The sequence below is a fragment of the Bubalus kerabau genome, chromosome 10 (genome assembly GCF_029407905.1).
Source record: "Bubalus kerabau isolate K-KA32 ecotype Philippines breed swamp buffalo chromosome 10, PCC_UOA_SB_1v2, whole genome shotgun sequence".
Lineage (NCBI taxonomy): Eukaryota > Metazoa > Chordata > Mammalia > Artiodactyla > Bovidae > Bubalus > Bubalus kerabau.
The window spans coordinates 42,889,698-42,913,059 of NC_073633.1; the positions used below are offsets into that span (position 1 = coordinate 42,889,698).

At 43.8% G+C, this 23,362-nt stretch overlaps 1 protein-coding gene across 5 annotated transcripts in view; it reads left to right on the forward strand.

The window, feature by feature from the left end:
- The window catches only part of STARD9 (StAR related lipid transfer domain containing 9), a 120,822-nt gene that overhangs the window by 58,739 nt on the left and 38,721 nt on the right, over positions 1–23,362 (forward strand). For 3 of the 5 annotated variants that reach the window (XR_008699172.1, XM_055537507.1, XM_055537508.1), the window contains exons 8-20: positions 3,138–3,207; positions 4,845–4,917; positions 8,565–8,632; positions 9,714–9,811; positions 10,220–10,429; positions 10,608–10,705; positions 11,892–11,969; positions 12,398–12,469; positions 15,382–15,561; positions 19,190–19,241; positions 19,582–19,719; positions 20,428–20,510; positions 20,633–20,736. Coding sequence is in view for 4 of the 5 variants with exons in the window: in XM_055537507.1 (XP_055393482.1) it covers positions 3,138–3,207; positions 4,845–4,917; positions 8,565–8,632; positions 9,714–9,811; positions 10,220–10,429; positions 10,608–10,705; positions 11,892–11,969; positions 12,398–12,469; positions 15,382–15,561; positions 19,190–19,241; positions 19,582–19,719; positions 20,428–20,510; positions 20,633–20,736 (1,324 nt within the window). In the remaining variant the exon portion in view is untranslated. Of the gene's footprint in view, positions 1–3,137; positions 3,208–4,844; positions 4,918–8,564; positions 8,633–9,713; positions 9,812–10,219; positions 10,430–10,607; positions 10,706–11,891; positions 11,970–12,397; positions 12,470–15,381; positions 15,562–16,103; positions 16,270–19,189; positions 19,242–19,581; positions 19,720–20,427; positions 20,511–20,632; positions 20,737–23,362 lie in introns of those variants that run through there. The other 2 variants (XM_055537509.1, XM_055537510.1) reach the window with 2 other exon arrangements.

A 23,362-nucleotide genomic window follows, 5' to 3' on the forward strand; every position in this document is an offset into this window, starting at 1 on the left:
TTGTAGTCAACAAGTGTTTATTGGTTGTGGAACTGTAAAATCGTGTGTGTCTTATCCTCATCTAACTTTCAGTTTATTTATTAACTTATTTATGTTGGCATAGACTCATGTTTCCTATTGTATTAAATGTTACTATTATTTTTTATTTTGATGCTCCGATTATCCTGGATTTAGCCAATGGAATCCCCTTCAAATGTGTTCATATGATTTTTTGACATATCACCATCATTCTTTGAGCACTTCCTTGCTTTCTGACAGGAGGTGTTCCAGGCTCATCTACTTTTCCTGCCTCAATCTTTGAACCAGCCATTTCTCCTAGGATCCCTGGTTCTTTTTTTTTTTTTTTTTTTTTTTTTTTGAAGTATAGCTGACTTGCAATATTGTGTTAATTTCTGCTATACAGATAGGCATTACTTCCAACATTATTCTAACATTGCTTTTACCCCACTCTCTCCTTGTGGAATTCCAATTACAGGTTTATTAGACCTACTCCTTATATATTTTTTGATTCTTACCCTTTCTTCTATATTTTGTATCTTTTGGCTCTCTAGGCTTTATTTTGGTTATATGATTTTGACATATGTTTCACCTGTATCTAACCTGCTGTTAAACTTACACATTGAGTTCTTATTTTCACTTATAGTACTTTTCACTTCCCAAATCTACATTTGATATTTTTGTTATAGTTTCCAGTTTTCTCTGAAATTTTATAATCTTGTTTTTAGTCCCTTGAAAATAGTAAGCAGAGTTACTTTAAAGTTACTATAACTCCAGGATCTGGATCTGTTTTAGGTCTCTTTAGATAGTCTGTGTAATTTTTGCTAATTTTCACTTATGTTGTCAGATCTACTTGTGTGCTAGTGTGTTACGGTTTTGTGCCAGACAATATTTGCTAAATTGCTTGTGGAAATAATTGAGAGGCAGAACAATAATATCTCCTGGCGGAGAAGACTCGTGTTTACCTGTGCCAGGTTCCTGCACAAACACGCTAGGAATCCAGAATCAACTCAGTCCAGGTGAAGGACTAAGAATGTTCAAAGTTGAGCTGAGGTTCCTTCAGAAAATGTTTACTTCTAATTCAAACTTATTCCTGTGTTTTAGCCCTTTAAGTTTCCAACTCAGAGAGGTGGGGTGCCACAGGGCCCACATGGGCCCTGGACTGTAGTCTGTGTCTCTCTGTATCTGTGAGGTTGTCAGGAGAACTGCTGTCAGCCACTTCTTAAGATATGGGAAATGCTCTCAGAGGGATAATGTTTGCAAATGCTGGCCTGATGTCTTTGGGCTTCCGTCCTTCCCCAATATATGGCCTTAAAAAATTTCACTATCTGGTCATCCCTCTGTGCCCTCACATTGATGTCTTTTATATTCTGTCCAACTGTTTCTAACAGTCTGGCAGAAGTGTTGGTTTATATTATCTAATTTGCCATTACTGAAAATGGAAGGTCTCTATCTTTGGTTAAATTTTTTAAAATTCTTTTTCTTATAGAGAATTTTGAACATTTTGAACAAAAATAGACTAGTGTAATGAACCCCATGTTCACAAAACCCATAACCCAATGCTGCTGCTGCTGCTGCTAAGTCGCTTCAGTCGTGTCCGACTCTGTGCGACCCCATAGATGGCAGCCCACCAGGCTCTCCCATCCCTGGGATTCTCCAGGCAAGAACACTGGAGTGGGTTGCCATTTCCTTCTCCAGTGCATGAAAGTGAAAAGTGAAAGTGAAGTCGCTCAGTTGTGTCCCACTCTTCATGACCCCATGGACTGCAGCCTTCCAGGCTCCTCCATCCATGGGATTTTCCAGGCAAGAGTGCTGGAGTGGAGTGCCACTGCCTTCTTGGCAAATTCTGCCTTATCTACATTCCTGTCCACGTTCTATATTATTTTGAGGCAAGTTCCAGATATCAATTCATGTATAAATATTTTAATATGTAGCCCTAAAAGATAAGGAATGTTTTTTTTTAAAGAAATTGCACTCACAAAATTATTATCACATCTAAATAATAGTAATAATTCCTTAAGATAAAAAAATCCAGTCAGTGTTCAAGTTAATTATGTTAATTTTTAGTGTAATTGTATTCAGCTATGAGCCCGTGAAGATACTTTGGTTCCTGAATCTCTAATAAAGAGATTCTCTAGCACAGTTGTGAAGGCCTTTTTTGACTTGGTGGGTAACCAGCCATAGAGATTTACTTTTGTGCCCTTAAGTGCCTCCTTACCTTTTATCTAAAGCTACCCATTCTCCAGTGGCTAAATTCAAGTCTCGCTTCCTCCATGGAGCTTGCCCTGACTTTTTCTCTGACTTCCTCAGCATTTATTATCTTACTACTCCTGTGGCACTTGGCCACATTATCTTGTATGATTTCTCATGACTGTAAACTGTGGGAGGATAAGGACACATGTACTGTGTTTTGTATGTCAAATTGAGTCCACCATTTTGTGGGGCATTTAGGCCCTATCTACCTCAGAAATTTGATGAGGGCCAAATGAAGTAATTCATGAGAACTTTTCTTATAACTTAAATATAGTACAATTCTAAGGATATTTTTTAAACTTTTAATTTCATCTTGGGGTATAGCTGATAACCCACAATGTTGTGATAGTTTCAGGTGAATAGCGAAGAGACTCAGCCATACATGTACATGTATCCTTTCTCCCCCAAACTCCCCTCCAATCCACATAACGCTGAGCAGAGTTCCATGTGCTATACAGTAGGTCCATGTTGGTTATCCATTTTAAGTATGGCTATGAGTACATGTCCCTCCCAAACTCCCTAACTTTCCCTTTCCCTCATCCTTCCCTCTGGCAACCATAGGTTCGTTCCCAAAGTCCATGAGTCTGTTTGTAAGGAATTATTATTATTCTTTTGTTGTTAGTATAACCACTATATGAATTCTAGACTATAATCTCTGGGAGCGTAGAGACTGATGTTCCCAGAGAGACTGTCACAGTGCCTGACAGTAGGCTTCCAGTAATTATTTGTTCATTTAATCCATTATCTGAATGAATTAAGTTGTTCCTCAATTCTTGTCTGCCAGCTAATATGAAATAGGATAATAAATTTAATTACCTACAAGAAAAGGTTAAACTTTGCCAAAAAATTTTATTTAATCTCTTTTTTCCTCCTCACAAATCTGATAGGTTTATCTCAACACGTAGTTACCAACTATAAGCAAGTAATTCAACTCTTGGAGGAGGGAATAGCAAACAGGTAACAGGTTTGTTTGTCCCTGTCATTCTTTCAGTCTCATTCTCCTTTCCTGTGTTCTCACTGCCTTTTTGCAGTATAGATTCTCTCTGCAGCTCCCCACATTCACAATCAGGAGGCCTTTGTCAGAACAAAAATGTACCCAGGGTAGGGGACATGGCTGAGATTTAGTGCTCTTCTCACTGGTGGTGAAGCTGGAGTTTGTCCTGGATATAGTAATATTAGGTAGTAAGCCCAGAGAATTACCCTGTGTTTTGTCTTATAATACACAATTTCTGCTGTTTTCATCAAAGAAATGATTCTTGCCTGCACGGTCCTCTCCTTGATAGAGATGCTATAGTACAATATAGTTTAAAATTTTTCAGAAAACCAATTTTTTTTTCCAGAAAAGTTTTGCATACTGTAATTGTTATTGAGTCACTAAGTCGTGTCCAACTCTTTTGCAGCCCTGTGTCTCCTCTGTCCATGGGATTTCCCAGGCAAGAATACTGGAGTGGGTTGCCATTTCCTTCTCCAGAGGATCTTCCCAACCCATGTCTCTTGCATGTCCTGCATTGGCAGGTGGATTCTTTACCACTGCGCCATCTGGGAAGCATGTAAAGTTTACTCAAAAAGACTGTTTAGAATCAGCTATGAAATACTAGGTGCTGTAGACTCTCCTAAAAGCTATTGTAAATTATGATAATACTCTATATTTTTAGTTACTATGGAATACCCACAATGTTATTAATATATGCCCCCCCAAATAGCCTTTTTCACCTGAAAAAAAAAAAAAAACTGAGGAAATTGGAGTCTTCTATGTCCCCTGTTAATAACATGTCTGAGTTAATTGAACATAAAGGAAAAGATTTAAATTTAAACTTCTGTTCCTGGGTTTTCATAGAACTATTCTGGAAGCACTTACTTCCTGTCTTCAGGGTACCCTGAGTTTCTTGATTGTTAAGTGTCAGGCTTCACCTTGTCCTTTTTATCCTTCAGTTGACCAGCCTCTAGATTTTAACTCTTCAATTCTGTAACTTCTCTGAGAACAGAAGTCAATGAGTTGGTCTTAAACTGAAGCCATATTGACTGACTTAGATTTAGATAAAGAGAGGACTCTTCAGACTTTAAAGGTCACCATTGAAATGAATCTGTCAGGGAGACTGTGCATTCTTCACCTGGCTTAAGCATGATGTTCATGTAATTCAAGATCTCAGTTTTAAAGCCCTTCCTGGCACCATGAGATTAATATTCTTAATAATGACTTACTTTCGCTGTCTTTGAGCCTTCTTCTCCAACAAGTTCTCCATATCTACTTGTCTAATTTAAATGGGTTTGTTTTAGGGATATTCTTCCAGGTTGATGACTCTCTAGAATCACACCTTTCCATTCTGATTTTTAACTTCTGCTGCTTAAAAAAAGTTCTAATTGTGGTTTATTATGAAGTTATACTCACTGTTGTTCTCAGATATCAGTACCTGGAACACTGCTTCTGCTCTCTTGGGACCATTCTCCTAACTTTAAAAGACTAAATACTGGTGTTTTGTGATCCTCACTTGTGAACCTCAGCACTAACATTTTTTCTTGTGTTCCCCATGGATCCTTAAGGATCCACCATGCATAAGCAATCTTGTCCTAATTTTCTTCCCTTGTGTACACAGAATCACAGCAGCAACCCATGTTCATGAAGCCAGCAGCAGATCCCACGCCATCTTCACTATCTACTATACACAGGTTGGTTACCACTTAAATGTTTGCTCAGATTTCTTCCTTTCATTGTTCCTTTTGACTAATTTTCATCTTCCTGTTTTTCTTTCTTTCTACCCATCCCTTTATAGGTCCTCTGATATGACCTAATATTATAAGTAGGACCTACACACAATCTACTAAGCTGCTCACCCAGAATGGCTAGAGGCATTTCATAAAGACTAATCAAGTATCTTTGACTTACATTTTGCTTTTAACATTTCAAAGCACTTTCATATCCATATGATCAGTCTGGGTATTTAAAATAAAAAGCAAGATTGAAATGAAAATACACATTAAAATTAAAAAGTAGAAGATTCACTTTTATTATGATGGAGTGAGGAGGTTAACAAATCCTATCCTCCCAAAGCAACAGTAAACCTAGACAAAACTGTCAAAATAAGTATTTCAGAATAGATCAAAGCCATATAAACTGAGAAGCATGTATTCAAGAGAGCTACTGAATTTCTGGTAAGAGTACAAATGTATGGCATGTTCCCTTGGGCTGCTCCCATCCCCACCCACACCCCAATCTTTGTCAGTGAGGAAGTTCAATCAGAGAAGGGCAGATGGTGGAAGCCAGCAGCTTGGTTGCTGCCACTGCTTGAGGGGTTTGCTTGATTAGGAGCATTGTCAGTTAAAGTGGGTGATCTTGGTGGCAAGCTAACAGGGAGATCAGTGGTTCCATTAACCTGAGATTGTAGATCTGCTTCAGGCAAGAAGTGAACTGGAAAATTATCTGGGGGTTTAACTGGGAATTCTGGGAGATGATATGGCCATAGGGAGCTTGATAAGATTTTCACATATCCTGGGTTGAATGGAAGCTGTACACATATGCATCAGAGACTATGTGCCCATATAGCCCTGACTGACACAATCTGCACGCATGTGCAGAAGAGACACAAGAGGGCCCTGTTGGCTAGTGAATGCTGGAGTAAACTTAAAATGGCCAGAATTTTTAGTGAATTTCCCAGCTTACACATAGATCCATCAGCAGAGAGTAAAAGTCTATTGGCTCAAGGTGTTTAATTGCAATTTCTGACCCATCTTTGGCTGAACATTAAGGTATGCAGACACTGGTGGCCCCCTAGAAGCCAGTCCTAAAATTAAAAACAACTAAAGGAAAAAAGCTGAATTTGGCTGCATGTTGTAGAGGAGTCAGATTTTAGAGCTTTAGTCCAGGCAGGTTACCATACAGACAAAGCAACAATCACTATCACCTTCAAGAGGAAAAAGATCAGAATCCAGGGTTGTTATGGTGTTATCTAAAATGTCTGGTATTCAACCAAAAATTAAGACATGCAAAAACAAATAAGAAAATGCAGCCCACACCTAGGAAAATAAAACAGTCACTAGAAACTGCCTCTTACGTACTCCACTTGTTGGATTTAGCATACAAAGACTTCCAGGCAGCTAATATAATATGTTCAAAGAGCTGAAGGAAACCATGTTGTAAAGAATTAAAGGAAAACATGATGATTATGACTCAAGGGAATTTCAATAAAATGATAGAAGTTATTTTAAAGGGGGAAATTCTGGAAATGTATAACAACAGAAATGAAAAATTCACTAATGGGACTCAAGAGTCAATTTTAGACGTCAGAAGAATTAATGAAGTTGAAGATAAAACAATAGAAAGCATCCAGTTTGAAGAAGAGTAATTGAAGAAAAATGAACAGAGCTGCACAGACCTGTCGGATATCGGGTGTGTCAGCATAAGTATAATGGGAATCCTAGAAAGAAAGAAGAGAAAATAGGCATAAGAAAAATAAAAAAATAATGGTGGCCAAAACCAGTCACCAAACATGTTGAAAATCATTAATGTATATTTTATTAAAAAATTAACCAAACTGGATCATAGACACTCATGTGAAACCTAAAACATTCAACTTGTATGATAGAAAAATAACATGGGTGAACCTTGTGACCTTGGACTAGGCAAAGGTATTTTTAGAAATGGCACTATAAATATAAATTGAACAAAAGAACAAATTGCAATTTGGAATGGGTCAAAATTTAAAACTTCTGATCTTCAAAAGATACTATTAAGTAAATAAAAAGAAAAGCCACAGATAGGCTTTTTGTAAAATGTATGTCAGATAAAAGGCTTGTATCCAGAATAGATCCAAAACTCTCTAAACTCAGTAAAACAACTCAAAAAGATGGGCAGAAATTTTGAACTGATACTTAAGAAAATATACAGATGACAAGCACTTGAAAAGATGCAGACATCATTAATTATTAGAGGAATGCAAGTTAACATCAAATAGCTATCACTGCCCACCTTTTAAAACGGCTGAAATTAAAAAGAATGATTATACTAAATACTGGCAAGATGTGTAGGAATTGGAGTTCTCATACATTATTGTACTGGTGGGAATGTAAAATGGTACAACAACTTTGAAAAAGAATTAGTTTCTTAAAAAATTAAACACATACCTACCATATGATTTGGCCATTGCACTCCTATGTATTTTCTCAAGAGAAAAGAAATCATATGGCCATAGAAAGACTTATACACAAATATTCATAGCAGCTTTGTTAGTAATTGTTCAAAACTGGAAACAACCCAAATGTTCATTAAGAGGTGAATGGATGAACAAACCATGGTATATTCATACAGCTGATATTGTTAATACTCAGCAATAAAATTGAGCTTTTGACATGTACTTCAATCTGAATGAATCTATAAATAATTATGCACAGTGAAAGAAGCCAGACATTGTATGATTCTGTTTGTGTGAAATATCCTGAGAAGACAGATTTATAGATAGAAAATTGAGTGTTGGTCTGGGGCTGGAGATGACAATGGAGATTGATTGCAAACAGACTTGAGGGAATTTGGGAAGTTATTGGAAATGTTTTAAAACTGGATTTTGGCAATGGATGCACATTAAAATAAAACAACAAAAATCCCATATTGAATTAAAAAAAAAGCCAGCGTAGTTTTGCTCTTGAGGACTGGATGCCCCTGCTTAAAACACAGAGAGAGTCCTGCCCAGCAGATTAATAACATGCTGTGACTTAGGCTGTGTTCTGCTGCTGCTGCTGCTGTCACTTCAGTCGTGTCTGACTCAGTGTGACCCCATAGACGGCAGCCCACCAGGCTCCTCTGTCCCTGGGATTCTCCAGGGAAGAATACTGGAGTGGGTTGCCATTCCCTTCTCCAAGGGATCTTCCCGACCCAGGGATCAAACCCAGGTCTCCTGCGTTGCAGGCAGACTCTTTACTGTCTGAGCCACCAGGGAAGCCCGTGACAGGTTAACAAGAGGCAACCCCCTGCCCAGCACACCGACACCTGCTGTGGATCTCTACTGATGAGTTAGAGCCTCCAAGAGCAGAGTTGAGCATTTACCTGGTAAATTATGCTCAGGAAACTTTGTGGGGGGTGGGGAGGAGGTTGCCTACCTACTTTATGGAAGTTTTGCTCATATTTTTAATGAAGGAAGAACCCAGGGCTTACTGATTGTACCTGTCAGATATTGAGAGCTCATCTGGTTCAGAGGACATTAGAATACAGATTTCTTGAGTGAATTGGCTAAAAATCCAAATATCATCTTGCTTAGGAGGGTGTCGGTGGGGAAAACAACAACACGTCATTCCAAATGACACTCTAAATCTATTTCATCCCTCAGGCATTTCTGGAGAACAACCTCCCCTCTGAAATCGCTAGCAAGATCAACCTTGTGGACCTAGCAGGCAGGTAAATTAGGATCTCAAAACCAGGTGGAATTATTTCCTTGACAATGACCCTGTTCTTGCCCATTTTACAGGGAATAAACTTTTCCCCGCCTTTTACACATTTCAATCATCCTAAGAAAATTAAAAAAGAAACAAATTGAATGCTAGGTTAAGAAATTACAGTTTTCTAGGGCTGAGAAGTTCTGTGTTAGGGGCTCTCAATCTTAGCTGCCCACTGAAGGCACCTGGACCTTTCAGAGGTCCCAGTGCCTAGGCTGCACCTCAGATGAAATAAATGAGACTATTAGTGGAGTCAAGGGGAGTGAGGCTGTGTGCAGCCAAGATGGAAAACTGGTGCTTTAAGTACAGGTGACTGAACACACTTTTTACCTTTGACCTAGTATTGATTTTATGCAGCTCTACACATCTCTTCAGAAAAAAGAAAAGCTTTAAAAAACATTGTGGTATTGGGAATAAAATACTGCCTTTTTAAAAAGTATTAGATGAAAGCATGAATTTTACGTATTTATATATCTAGAAAGAAGAAATTTTCAGGAATAATGTAGTCAGAAAAAAGTGTAACATGAAGTAAGGCAACTTTTCTTATTTTAAAACTATTAAATAATTAATATGGTACAGTACTCCCTTAAAAGCTTAAGTGCTTTCTGAAAGAAACTGTATCAGCCAACTGGAAGTGTGAATTTTTAATATTTCCCATTTATTTGAATAAGGAATTTGAAACTGTTAATGACCCAGATACCATAAAGCCATTAACATGTGAAATTAAAACAGTAAAGAAAAGGGGAATGGTATATAACAGAAAGCTATATTGGTATCATTACAGTAAATGAGTATTACTTTTAGCTCAAAGTTCTCTGACAGCCAAATGTAATGAATTATTTGATTTTTATTGCCTGAGATGTAGAAGGATGCCAGTTCATGGCATGACAGTAACATTATTTCTGGAACTGAATTCTAAGGGGAATTTATTATATGGATCTTTTACATGAAGGGCAACACAATGGATAGTGTTTTTCAACAGTGTTAAAAGGATAGTGTCGTCTTGTTTGCTTCTGTTTCTGTTTTCATCGACTGTGTTTTAGTGAAAGAGCAGATCCCAGTTACTGTAAGGACCGGATTACTGAAGGAGCCAATATCAACAAGTCTCTTGTGACTCTGGGAATCGTCATCTCCACCTTAGGTATTTTGCCAGTAACCTGGAGGACCATAGTGGGAGGGAGACTTTGGAAAACAATTCACATGTTTTCATTTTGCCAAAATAGGGTAGGTACTTAAAAGGTTCTCTTTAATAAAGTTTACCTTCTGGTTTGGGGCATGAAAAATGGATATTTATGGGTTTTGATTACAGCATTACCATCATCCTACCACTCTCATTCCAAAAAGAAGAGAGACTGAGAAATTACATGTCTTAAATATTCCATTGCTTGAGTCCAGGGTCTAATTCAGGGCCCACATTTAAAGCCTCCTGACATAGACAGAAAGGGATTAGGGAGTATGATGTTTGTGTTCTCCAGGCATTGCTTTGTTTTAATGCATTTGTTTCATAATTACTTTTTTTTTTCTTCCACTTTTATTATTGTCTCTTAAGCCCAGAACTCTCAGGTATTCAACAGCTGCCAGAGCCTCAACAGTGCAGCGAGCGGTGGTGGTGACAGCGGGCTCCCTAGCTCTCCTTCTGGGACCAGCAGTGGAGCGGGACCCTCCCGGAGGCAGTCATACATCCCCTACCGGGACTCAGTGTTGACCTGGCTGCTGAAGGACAGCCTCGGAGGCAACTCCAGAACCATCATGGTTGCCAGTGAGTGGGCTGTGGAGTTTGTTCTGTGTTGGGTCTGGTGCTCTGCCTCAGAGTAAGGGCCATGACTGCCCATTTCATCAAGGGTCTTATTCAGCCTGGGAGATAGCAGCAAGGCCAGTGGTCATGGGCTGGGTGGGAAGGGCTCGGCGTGTGTTTTAACTTTCTGCTTCTACCCCAGCCGTGTCTCCTGCACACACTAGCTACAGTGAGACCATGAGTACATTGAGATATGCATCCAATGCCAAAAACATCATCAACAAGCCAAGGGTAAATGAGGTGAGACCTCCCTCTGAAGTCCTGGTTTCCTACAGCTCACACCAAGTTCTCCGGTTTTCCTCCCATTGATTTCTCCTTGTACTCACCCCAGTGGCCAGACTTGTTCTCCAAGTGATGAGGGAGCAAAATTCTTTCTTTTCTCATATCCCGAGTGGCTTCATCCAGTTGCCTTTTAAAATAATTTATTTTAGGTATTTCCCTATGGCCATTGATCTTAAGATCCCTGGTACACTATTGCCACTAGAGGAAAGATCACTTAAGAGTGTCTGTGTTTACTGCCTTTATTCTGAGTTTATGTTGCTTTGTGCCTTTTTTCATATGCAGATTTCAGTGACATCTCTGTTTTGGGCTAAAAGTGGCATATGAGGAATTTTTTAGCCTTTAAAGCTGAATTAATGATGAGAATATTCTAAAATTTCCTCATTTGCTTTTCAGTTTTGGTAAACAATTCCAGGGCAGGAATTACAAATGGGTGGCCCACGTATAGCTCATCTATGGACTGTTTTAAAGGGCAGTGTATCAATAATTAGGCACTAAGTTTAGTCACATGTAATACTGGAAGATTAGCATACTCTGGTGTTTGTATTACCTGCCTGATGTCCTGCTCTAAGGCAGTGATTCTGAAATTTCAATGTGTATCAAAATCACTTGGACGGTTTGTTAAATCAGCCCTGAAGACTTGATGATTTAGTAGGTGTTGGGGCATTGTAATGGCACCCCACTCCAGTACTCTTGCTTGGAAAATCCCATGGACGGGGGAGCCTGGTAGGCTGCAGTCCATGAGGTCGCTAAGAGTCGGACATGACTGAGCGACTTCACTTTCACTTTTCACTTTCATGCATTGGAGAAGGAAATGGCAACCTACTCCAGTGTTCTTGCCTGGAGTATCCCAGAGACAGAGGAGCCTGGTAGGAGGCTGTCTATGGGGTCGCACAGAGTTGGACACGACTGAAGCAACTTAGCAGCAGCAGGGGCATTGTAGGGAATGGGGGTCCACAGATTTCATATTTCTCACTAGCTCTTAGGTGAAGCTCCTGCTGGTCCTGGGACCACACTTTGAAAAGACTGCCCTAGAAATTACTCCAAGGGAATAATCTGCCTCTTCCAAGCTCATTGTGAGTAGCACCTCATAGCCCTTTGGGCCTTCATATCAGTCAGTGGTGACCAAGTTATCTCTGTGTTTCAGGATGCAAATGTGAAGTTGATCAGAGAACTCAGGGAAGAGATTGGGAGACTGAAAGCCATGCTGCTGAGCTTTGAGCTGGTATGTGGGCATCAGGAGTTTTCTGTCCTCAGGAGACCTTTCTCTTCTGCAGAGGATCTGAGCCCTGTTGCATTCTGTGTTCTCAGTCAGGTGATGCTTGAAGAGCAGAGTGGGAGCAGAGACAGGACAGGAGTTATGATTACCTGTGTAGTTTCAGAAGGGATGGGCACCCTTTTACTCTATCATCTCTGCTGTCCAAAGGGCATCAGCCTGCATGACCCTTGTTCTGTATGTGGGCAGATACAGGGTATGAGAAAAAATTACCAGAAAAAATTACCTTGAATTCTCCTTCTTTGTACCACTCTGAGCCCAATACTTAGCCTTCTGATTTGCTTCTGATTTTAAGAATAAGGTCTTTCCTTTATCTGCACCTTTCTTTCCTAAGAGTAAGGGTGGGGCCCATGAAGCACATCTCTCTCTTTGTACAGAGAAACTTCCATTCATTGAATGAGGGAAAGGATGAAAACCTGAAGGAGCTGATTCTCCAAAATGAATTGAAGGTGGGTATGTTGGGGGCACTCTGTTGTGCTTCACTTCACCTTGGGAACAGTTCTGACCTCCTTCCATCATTCCTGGGCCAGGACTGCTCCCTCATCAGGACAGAGAGGTTCTATATAGAGAAAACTTTCGTCTCCATTGAGCCTTGAGTTCAGGGATGTTTATCTTAGGGCTGCTGATTGGCTTTCTGACTGCTTTGTTCTCTCAGGGGATCATAATAACTCCTTTCAGACAGTACAGTAGCCTAGGAAAAAATTATTTTCCAGTAAATAAGTAAATCAACTAAATGACAGGTAGTCACTGAGTACCAAATGGGTGTTCAGCCTGATGCTGCAGGAGACACAGAGAAGTCCCTGCCCTCAGGTGGCTTGCAGTCTAGTTGGAAGCACATTTAGAGAATGAGTCAATGCAGTAACTTACGTGAGTTAGATGGAAAGAGCTTCAGAAGGAAGAAATCATGGTGGCTTGGAACTTTCATTGACAGCTTCAGTGCTAGAGTAGGAAGGCAGAGAATTTGAACTAGACCTTGGAGGATGGATAAGGTCTGTTAGATAAGGAGATGGGCTGAGGTGTCAGGGTAAGGGAGGGATGACAGAGGCAAAGCCACAGAAGTGAGAGAAGAGCTGCTGTGAGAGACCATGTGGACACATGCAGTGAGGACCTTGAAGCCAGCCAGGATACGTGCTCCTGGTAGAGGCACTGAGGGGAGGAGAGGGCCGGTTTAGGAGGTGTGTACTTGACATAAGCAGGTTACTCGTAGCTTCTTAAACCAAGTTGGTGACATGATAAAGGAGTATATAAGGGGAAATTAATATGATAGTTGCATGTAGGATGGATTGAGGCCTGGAAACAGAGAGACCAACAAGGAAAGAGACTGTTTTTGTGACCCTGTGAGGGTGAGTATATTTGGGAAGATTGAATCAAATGGTAATTCCTGGAGACATTTAAAAGGAAGAAGTGGTAGGCATTATTTGGTGACAGGTTGGATTTAGGTCTTGTAAATGAATGTCCCCACTTCTAGTGTTCCACTGCATCATCCTTGTATGTTATTACAATATAACATACAGTATAACATAACTGGCTATGTCAGTATTTTGTTACTCAAATGAAACTTTAAGACTACTTCAGATATTCAGAAGTCTCAAAAATTGTGTTTAGCTGTATGTTCTGATTTTTGCTTCATTCCAGGCTCATTAGCATTTTTACATTATACAGGCTGGCAGACTGGACTTGAACCTGCCACTTGCTGGCCTTACAACTTTAGGCAGGTAGAAGTGGGTGATAAAGGTCTCCAGAGGGGAGGTGTCCTCTGCAGCACCTTCAGGGGAGTGTGCCCTGCCACCCACCTCTGCCAGTCCTTCATAGGTATCCTGTAGTTTTCAAACTTCACCTTAATGATTATAACATTAAAAAAAAAGTTTCAGGAATTCCCTGACAGTCTAGTGGTTAGGACTGCACTTCTGCTCCAGGAGGCATGGGTTCAGTCCCTGGTGGGGAAACTAAGATCCTGTAAACCATGTGGCATGACCAAAAAAAAGAAAATAATATTTCTAGGATGATAAAATACTTTTACCTAAACTTGGCATGATTTCTTTTTTCTTAATTAAAAATAAATTTTTTAAAAAATTAAGTTTTCTTCTTTATGAGATTAGGAGTTAGCTGAATCTAGTTCCTTTTCTGGTCTTCCTCAGTTCTTCACTCCCAAAGGAAGTTTCTTGCCCTGACGTCAGTTTCCACCACAAGAAGGAAAAAGGACCCCTTATTCAACATTGTTCCTTCACATTTCCCCAGTGGGGTTAGCTTAAGGCCTCTGCTGCTGCTGCTAAGTCCCTTCAGTCGTGTCCGACTCTGTGCGACCCCATAGACGGCAGCCCACCAGGCTCCCCCATCCCTGGGATTCTCCAGGCAAGAACACTGGAGTGGGTTGCCATTTCCTTCTCCAGTGCGTGAAAGTGAAAAGTAAAAGCGAAGTCGCTCAGTCGTGTCCAACTCTTCGCGACCCCATGGACTGCAGCCTACCAGGCTCCTCCATCCATGGGATTCTCCAGGCAAGAGTACTGGAGTGGGGTGCCATTGCCTTCTCCTGCTTAAGGCCTCTAAGCCTTAGTATATTTATTTTTAAAATTCTGTTCCTAGAAAAAAAAAGAAAATCCTGTTCCTGATCCATAGTAAGCCCTCAGTATTTTATTGTTACTACTGTTGTTACTTTACTATTGCATGGTCTTTCGGACCAGTTTTATAGCCTTCATTCTCCCTGGGGAGACCACTCTTGGTGCTTTGTGGGTCTTTGAGGGGTGCGCAAACTTATATTAGAACTCAAGTGGAAGTGTTAGGTCACAAGAGGACTCCCAGTGTAGATCACACAGGATGGTCATGCAAAGAAGGGAATTTAAACGATGTTTGACTCACATCCCAACTAATTTTTGTTTATGTTTATTTATTTATTTAGATGCATTGGGTCTTAGTCTCAGCACATAGGATCTTTGATCTTCAGCATGCTGGATTTTTTAGTTGTGGCATATAGGATCTAGTTCCCTGAGCAGGGATCGAACCCGGGTCCTCTGCATTGGGAGCACAGAGTCTTAGCCGCTGGACTACCAGGGAAGTCCCCCAACTAATTTTCAAAAATAGCATTTATGGTGCTTTTTTCCCCCATAAAAACAATACATGCTCATTGCAAAAAACTTTAAAAATAACATTTATTGAGTTTCTATTTATAAAATTAGTAGTAACTATTGAGTAAAACTTAGAAAGCACAGAGAGCTTACAGAGGAGGTGCAAGGGCCTGTGTGGGGCCTTGAATAGTCCCTGGGGAGGAAAGTGAGGGCGTGATGCCCGGAAATGGGCCAGGATGGCACTGGACACTGTCTGCTCCTCATGCTGAGTGTCCAAGACCACCCCTCTGTCTCCACAGACAGACCAGCTGTCTAAAGACTGGGCCCGGAAGTGGAACGAGTGGCAGGCTCTCGTGGAACATTACAGAGTGGACATCAACAAGAGGCAGGCTGGGCTGGTCATTGACTCCAGCCTGCCACACCTGATGGCCTTGGAGGACGACGTGCTCAGTACAGGTGTCGTGCTCTATCACCTCAAGGTGAGCAGGCAGGTGCACCCCCCCTCCCTGAGCTGCAGGCCCCAGAGGTGCAGGAGGGAAAGGCCAGTGGCAGCCGAGGCAGCGGAACTGCCCTCAGGAAGCCAGGCCTGCCCACCAATTGTGACCTCTTTCATTTTTGTATGAATAGAGCAGAAGACTAGAAATCAGAACTAGACATCAGAATTTGTTTTTCAGCTGCTACTACTGTCGCTCTTGTTTTTGCTTTCTGTGCCTCAGTTTCCTCATTAAAAATAAGAAAGATGCTGCTTATATTCCTTTTCTGGCTTCCTAAAGCACAGGAGTGCACTCCTGGAGGTGAAATCCCAACCTCATAATTCCACCAGCACTCTTGAGCGTTCCCCGCAGATACAGGCAGCTCACAGACGGCTTTCAGGGGCTAAATGGATCAAAGGATAAGAAACGGTTCCCTTCTAGTACTTTCGCACTTCAGTCAACCCCCCCTTCTCCATTACTAGGTTTGCCTGGGAAAGAAGAGAGGAGAGAGGAAGTTGATTTAGGAAGTTTATTAAAAGCATGCAGAACTCTGGAGAGCTGGTGGGCTAAGGGTGACCAGGGTGCGACATGCAAGCACCCAGAGAAAATAGAGTGATGTGAAGCCCTTCTGCAAAGACCTGGCTCCTGTCGTTCTTTGTCACCTGGAGGCCACCTTACTTCTAAATGAAGCATTTTGAGAGTTAGTGACACATGGTAGGTAGAGTCTTATATCCTGTCCTCATCAAAAGTGTTTGTCCTATTGTAGAAGGACAGTCCCCGTGGGTGGGCTAAACATACATTGAAGTGAAAGTGTTAGTCACTCAGTTGTGTCCTACTCTTTGCAACCCCCATGGACTGTAGTCCACCAGGCTTCTCTGTCCCTGGGATTCTCCAGGCAAGAATGCTGGAGTAGGAAGCCATTCTCTTCTCCAAGGGATCTTCCCAACCCAGGGATCAAACCTGCATCTCCTGCATTGCAGGCAGATTCTTTACCATCTGAGCCACCAGGAAAACATATTGTATGTGGCCAGGAGCCCTATGCTCATTGGAAATCCAATCTGCATTTTCATAATTGTCCCCAGCATGTTAAACCGACATTTAAAAGGAGCAGAGTTTATGGGGATATGTGATGCTGCCTTCATCCCTGGAGAAATTAGGTTGCTGTTGCTGCAGTGTCTGTGATGGGGAGACCTCAACAAAACTCATGCACTTATTAGCAAGTCTGTGTTCAGAGGTTGAGCCCTCGGGGAAGTTGTCGGAGACTGAGCCTCCCAGACAGAAAGTTAAAGTAGCTTCTTTTTTGACACAGCATAAATCATCTCAGTGAAAACGCTCCAGGCAGAAATGGCTGTGACTTTAATAACAAATCTAAACACCAAAGGCAATCGATCGTTCCATTAGTCAGAGCCATAGGGAAAGATTGGAGGTCAGAAGAGACCAGATGGAATAAAATGCTTAGTATTTGAGTAGAACTGATGTGATACGTTGACTGGATGTGGAGTGAGCAGATGAAGGCAGACATCATGTGACAGAGTTAGGGTAGCAGCGGAGGGTTGAAGGATGAAGGGCAGATTGAGTTGGAAGCAGGAGATGGATGATCCTGGGTCACTGGCGTCCGTGCGGAATCAGTGTACTGAGGGTCACTCACTCCCCCACACACTGATAATGAACCTAGGCATGAGGTCCCAGTCTACTTTTGGTGGGGAGGCTCGTCTAGGTTGCTGTGCGTGGGCTTCTCTAGTTGCAACATGCAGGCTTAGTTGCCCTGAGGCATGTGGGATCTTTGTTCCGAGACCATGGATCGAACTCACATCCCCTGCATTGGAAGGTGGATTTATAACCACTGGATCACCAGGGAAGTCTCTCAGTCTACTTCTAATCCTGGCATTTCTATGGGTTTTTACCCATTTCCCTCCTTTTCATTTGTTTACATCCTGGGTTGGGTAGTAGTATAACAATATTCATTCTAGATTCTCTGTTTTTATTTGTTAACTTGATTCCAGACCCAGACCTAGTCCCTAACAATGGCCTGGGAGCTGTTTGCCTGAGTCACCTTGGGAGGCAGCTTGGGTGGGGAGTGAGCAGCAAAAGGGTGGGAGGAGCACAGATTATTGATATCCTGGACTTCACCCTCATAACTGCGTTTGTGTTGTTGTTCCTCCCAAGAAAGAGGCATAAAGCAGCAGAGGAGCAGCAGGCGCTGGCTCAGCCCATGTTAAATGAGATGCCAGCATGTTTTGGGTGGTTTCTGCTCTGCAGATCCAGAGGCTGGGATGTGCTGTGGCCTTGATCCCTTTGGGAGGAATGTGCCTCATCATTGGGGCTGACCCTGACCCCTTGAGAGCAGTCTTGACCCCTCTCCCTCCATTCTGGCTGGTGGAGTCTGGAGACCGGCATCCATTGGCTCATGCGATCCTCAGTGGCTGAGCAGGAAAGCCTGGGTTCTGGGTTTTGGGAGGGAGCCAGATCCTCATTTATTACTTCCAGGAGTCTTTCTTCACAAGTGATTTTGGGAGAGCGGCAGGGCCCTCCCTTCTGGCTGCTACAGTGAAGCCTAGCATGGAACTTTCTAGTCACTTAAAAAGCATCAGTTACCAGGCAGGTGGTTTGGTGAGGTTGGAATAGAATGGGCACAGGACCAGGAGAGAAATGAATTCTAGCCAGAATTGTCCTGTGTAGTATGTGGGCCCCCAGGGCAGCTTATTTCCTATCAGCTTCAGATTCCTCCTCTATGCAGAGGATCATAATACTACATTTTGGGTGTTAAAGTACTAAATGAGAGATGTCTGTAAAGCACTCCGCGTGGTGCCCCGTACATAGGGGATAGTTAGTAAATGATAAATACAGCTCTAGACTCAGCTCTAGACTCGCATCTCTGTTGCCACGTCACTGCCTTCCTCAGACAGAGCTGTGTGCTCTTAAACTGCGTTGTTACAGTTTCTACTAACCCAGTGATTCATTGATACTAACTCCAGTTTCCACCTCCTCTCTTATACTCTCTTTCAGTCTTTTTTGATTCTAGATGTGTTTTCCTCCTTTTTGTGCTTTATTCTTCTTAGAATCTGGTGTCTGTTAAACTTCATCTGTGGATCAAGAAGGTAAAAATCCTGTGCTTCCATACATCGTCATAGAAAGCATGTCTCTTTGAGACTGACTTGGACCAAACTCGGGCCACACTAACCTTAGTCCCTGGGAGAAAGCCGTACTCATGTGCCCACTTCCTCAGACTAGAGAAGCTCTGACTGCCTAACTCGAGGCTACAGAACAGAAAGGAGCTGGCCAGTGCTAGCTGCTGCTGCTGCTGCTAAGTCGCTTTAGTCATGTCCGACTCTGTGCAACCCCATAGACGGCAGCCCACCAGGCTCCCCCGTCCCTGGGATTCACTTTGCAAAAAGCTCAATGCTTTTTGCTCTGTCCTGCATTGTTTTGCCCACACCTTCCCAGGGGCATCCTGGGCTGCATAGTGAGTGGGCAGAGCAGTCAGAGCAGCGTAGACCAAAGCTGAGAAGTGGTGTGGAAAGGAGGCTAGGGAGGGCATGGGGAGACAGACGGTGCTCAAACAGGTGGACTCTCCTTTGGGGCAGGGCTGCATCCCTTTTTATTCTCCTTAAAATGGCTTTGTTTTTCCATTTAGGAGGGGACAACAAAAATAGGAAGGATTGACTCAGAGCAGGAACAGGACATTGGTGAGTGACAGCATATGGGTCTGATGCTCTGTGTAGGTGTTCATGCCTGACAGGTTTCTTCCGAGGAAGCTGAGGGTTCTGAGAGGAAGGAATCTTGGAGTCCTGAAGGGCTGCTCCTCTTTTGCTGCCAGGCTGTGGGTTTTGGACATGAGAGGAGGAGAAGCACACTGTGGGGCCATCTGGGTCGGGGTGATTTCAGGTGGTGGCTCTTCCTCTTCTGTCATGGTGTGAGATCTTCCAGAAGTGGATTCTGATCTCATCAAAAGAATGGTGGAGATGTTTCCTGGGCTATGCCTCCACCTGAGTGACCCCCCACCCCCACCGCCTCCGTCATCTGTAGTCCTGCAGGGTCAGTGGATCGAGAGAGACCACTGCACTATCACCAGCGCCTGTGGGGTCGTCATTCTACGTCCTGCCCGCGGGGCCCGCTGCACAGTCAATGGCCGAGAGGTCACCTCCTCCTGCCGTCTCACCCAAGGTAGGACTATCCACAGCCCAGTTTATGCCGGCATGAGTGGTGGACCAGCTCTGTTCTCAGGAGCCAGATCCAGAGGGCTCAGTGAAGCAGGCTTTAAGAATGGAACCATCAGCCTCTGCACCCAAGGATCTGAAGATTTCCTAATACGCTCCTTTTCCTGTAAATAAAGAAATCCCAAGTACAGGGCCCCAGAGTAGAGAATGACTCTCTGAAATTAGTACCTGTGTTTGTTAGCATGACAGAACACATCCTCGGGAAGGTCTCTGAGCCTCAATTTCCTCATTTAGAAAATGGGGATAATAATAGAATCATTGTGAGGATTGAATGAACTAATCTGTGTAACAGTGTTCTTTTCACTCAGAAAATACTCATTATGATGATTAACGCCATTATTACTACTACTATTAATCTATTCAGATTCTGTGTTCTTTGTGGGTGAACTTGGATACCCCTTCTTCCATGAAGCATTCCCTGAGTGCTCCACCTGGAGCTCCACTTGCTATCCCCTGGAATACCAGAGCTTCTCCTGTTCATCTCATTAGTTCAATGCATATGCTGTACGATATCCAGGGAGTGCAGATCTTATTGACTCAGCTAAATGATCACCTTACTGAGGGTAGGACTTTGTCCCCCAGAATAGTGCCCTGCACATTACTGTACTCAGGACATGAGCTGTGGCTTGAATTTAGTCTGGTATCTATGCCACAGGAGCACTCATAACCCTGGGGAAAGCACAGAAGTTCCGGTTCAACCACCCTGCAGAGGCCGCCGTCCTTCGGCAGAGGAGGCAGGTGAGCACATGGTGTTCTCCATGTAGCTGTTGACCTCCCTGCTTCGCCTGTCTGGCGGGGGAGCTGAGCTGTGTCTGCATCTGTTGGGACAGGGGTGATGAGGCTTCCTTCCTTGTCCACAGGTGGGAGAGGCTGTTGGCGGCAGTGGCTCTCTGGAGTGGCTGGACTTGGGTGGAGATGTCACCGCCTCCCAGATGTGTCTCTGCCCTTTGCTTTGGAAGGAAAGGTGAGAGAGAGTTGCTCGTTCTGCTGTGGAGCCTATTGGTTTCGCTTTTAATTCATTACAACATGGAGCAGGGAAGAATTGAGTGTAGCAGCCAAGTTGGGAATGAAGCCTGGCCTGAACCACCTTGGGTGAGTGGTCTGAGGATGGTGAGCTAGCCGCTCAGCCAGTGGGTGGCAGGGAAGCGGTCATGGTCTTCATTCACTTCCCCTTGGATATCATACTTCCTTCATCACTGAGAGAGGTATGTACTAATATCACTTGATGTTTCCTGTGGCCACCTTCTCTGTCCACAAGATTTACATGTGATATGACTATGGATGTCTGTTGCTGCTTTCAGACCTGCCTCCCATGGATCCCACTGAATTCTGGCCTGCCTGTGTGTGAGCTCACTTGTGTGTCAGTTAACTTCCAGGACCATCTTCCTCTGAGTTTTTTAAGTTATTGTAGGATTGAGAAGCCTCTTTTCCTCATAACCAAGGGTTCAGGAACTCTAGGAACAGCATGAAACTATCTTGGGCTCCTGCCCTAATCTACCTGCTTTGCCTGCCTTGAGACTGTGGAGTATGGAGTCAGTTTTCTATGTGATTCGTAGCAACTGCTTTTCTTCTTCACAGTTGTCCTTTGTCCACTTCTGCGTAGGAGCTCCCTCCCAGATCGAGGTGCCTTGTGGGTTGGATACTGGGAACAGTGGTATCCTTCCATTCTGAAAGCCACCAGTGTCTTGCACCTGGGGGACTTCCTACAGCAAATGTCAGCAGGGAACCTGGTGTCTGTGAGGCCCTGGTGCAGGGTGGTTGTCCTGCACCATGAACTCAGGGTGCCTGGGAGGGTTCTGACAGCCCCCGGGCTCCTGCTGCTCTCTCCTGAGGCCAGGAGCGGTGATGGAAGCTGAGGAGAGTCTTGGGTTGGACCTTGATGGCCACATGTTGGGTGAGGACAGGAGTGCTCTGAGCCCAGAACACGAGAGCAGGCAGGTGCTCCTGGGAGGGCTGCTGAGGCCTGGAGGACAGAGATCCCGGCCTCAGGGAGGATGGCCAGTGGAGGGCGACTGGGGGCCCTGAGGAGTGGCACAGAGTAGAGCGCATCAAGACCAAGGCGGGCTCAGGGCTGAAGCCAGGGCTCTTGTTTTGTCAGAATGACCTCCCTTTTTGTAGTGAAGTCATGAAAGGAGGCCTTATCATAGGTAAGTTCTGTTGGGAAGACACACTGAGGCTGTGTTTCTCCCGAGTCCAGAAGTTTACAGGAAAAAGCTCTGCAACTTACTATCTTTTTAATTAAAATTATATATTTATTTATTTATTTTGGCCGTGCTGGGTCTTTGTTGCCTCATGGGCTTTTCTCTAGTGGTGAGTGGGGGCTACTCTCTAGTTGAGGTGCTTGGGCTTCTCCTTGCGGTGGCTTCTCTTGTTGGGGATCACGGGCTGTAGGGTGCGTGGGCTCAGTAGCTGCAGAACGCAGGCTCAGAAGTTGCAGCTCCCAGGCTGAAAGCACAGGCTCAGTAGTTGTGGTGCATGAGCTGAGTTGCTCTGCGTCATTTGGGATCTTCCAGATCAGTGATAGAAATCTCCTGCATTGACTTCTTTACCATGGAGCCACCAGGGAAGCCCTGGCTTTGCAACTTAAAGAGCCACAGATACTTGAAGAGATACTGGCATTGGGTAAAGTAGCCTTACCTCCTGGCTCTACAACAGGAAGCTGTGTGATCTTAGGCAAGCTACTAAGTCTCTGAGCCCATTTTCTCATCTCTAAGTAAGGGTGGTACTATCTCTCTCCCAGGGGGTCCTGGTGACACAGGCTGAAGAAGCAGGTGCACATGGAATGCTTTGCCCAGTGCCCGACACCCCACAGCCCTGCTGCCCTGGAAGGTGGCCTCCCTTTTGTTTTCCTGTCCTCGTATCTCACCCTAGCAGACACATTCACCCCAGAAAAACACTGGTCTTCTGTCTTTTTGAAGTCTTCTCAGGCTCTCTACCCCCATGGGCATGGACGTGACCTTTCAGCAGCACCAAGAATGACCCCTTTCATTCAGAGGACAGAGGGTGACTAGAGAAGCAGGCCTCTCCCCCTTGCTGCATCCGATCTTCAGCTCCAGCCCTGGGAGCCTGTGGGCTGGGGTGGTCCTACCCAGTTGCCATCACCTGCAGGCATGCGCCAGCCCCTGGCAGCAGTGGGTGGGGTGGGCTCAAGCCTGTGATCTGCTAGACGGGCTGGAGAGACCGTGAGCATGAGGGGCCCAGCACGTTGCCAGCGGGGCTCCCCATCTGGGCGTGTGTCTCCATGAGGGTCTCTCATTTGCTCTTGGGTGGTGTAGGCTCCGACGCCTCCTCGTGTCCCAAGTTTCCTTTCCGTCCCCTCTCTCTGGTGGGGCACTTCTCTGCTGGGAGCCTGCAAAGCTAGCACTGACGCCAGAGCAAGGGAGATCGGCCCGTTGGCAGTTATCTGGACCTGAGAGCAGTTTGTCCTTGAAGGCTCTTTGTCATCTGTGTTCTTAGCATTGTCCCATTTGGAATTTGGGGAACTTAGCCTTAAGTGCCTAGAACCCAGGGACACTGTTGCTGCTGCCACTGTTACTGCCTCCTCTGCAAGTGGGTGCCTCTGCGTTTCTGCTGCAGAAGCCTCCAGAGCT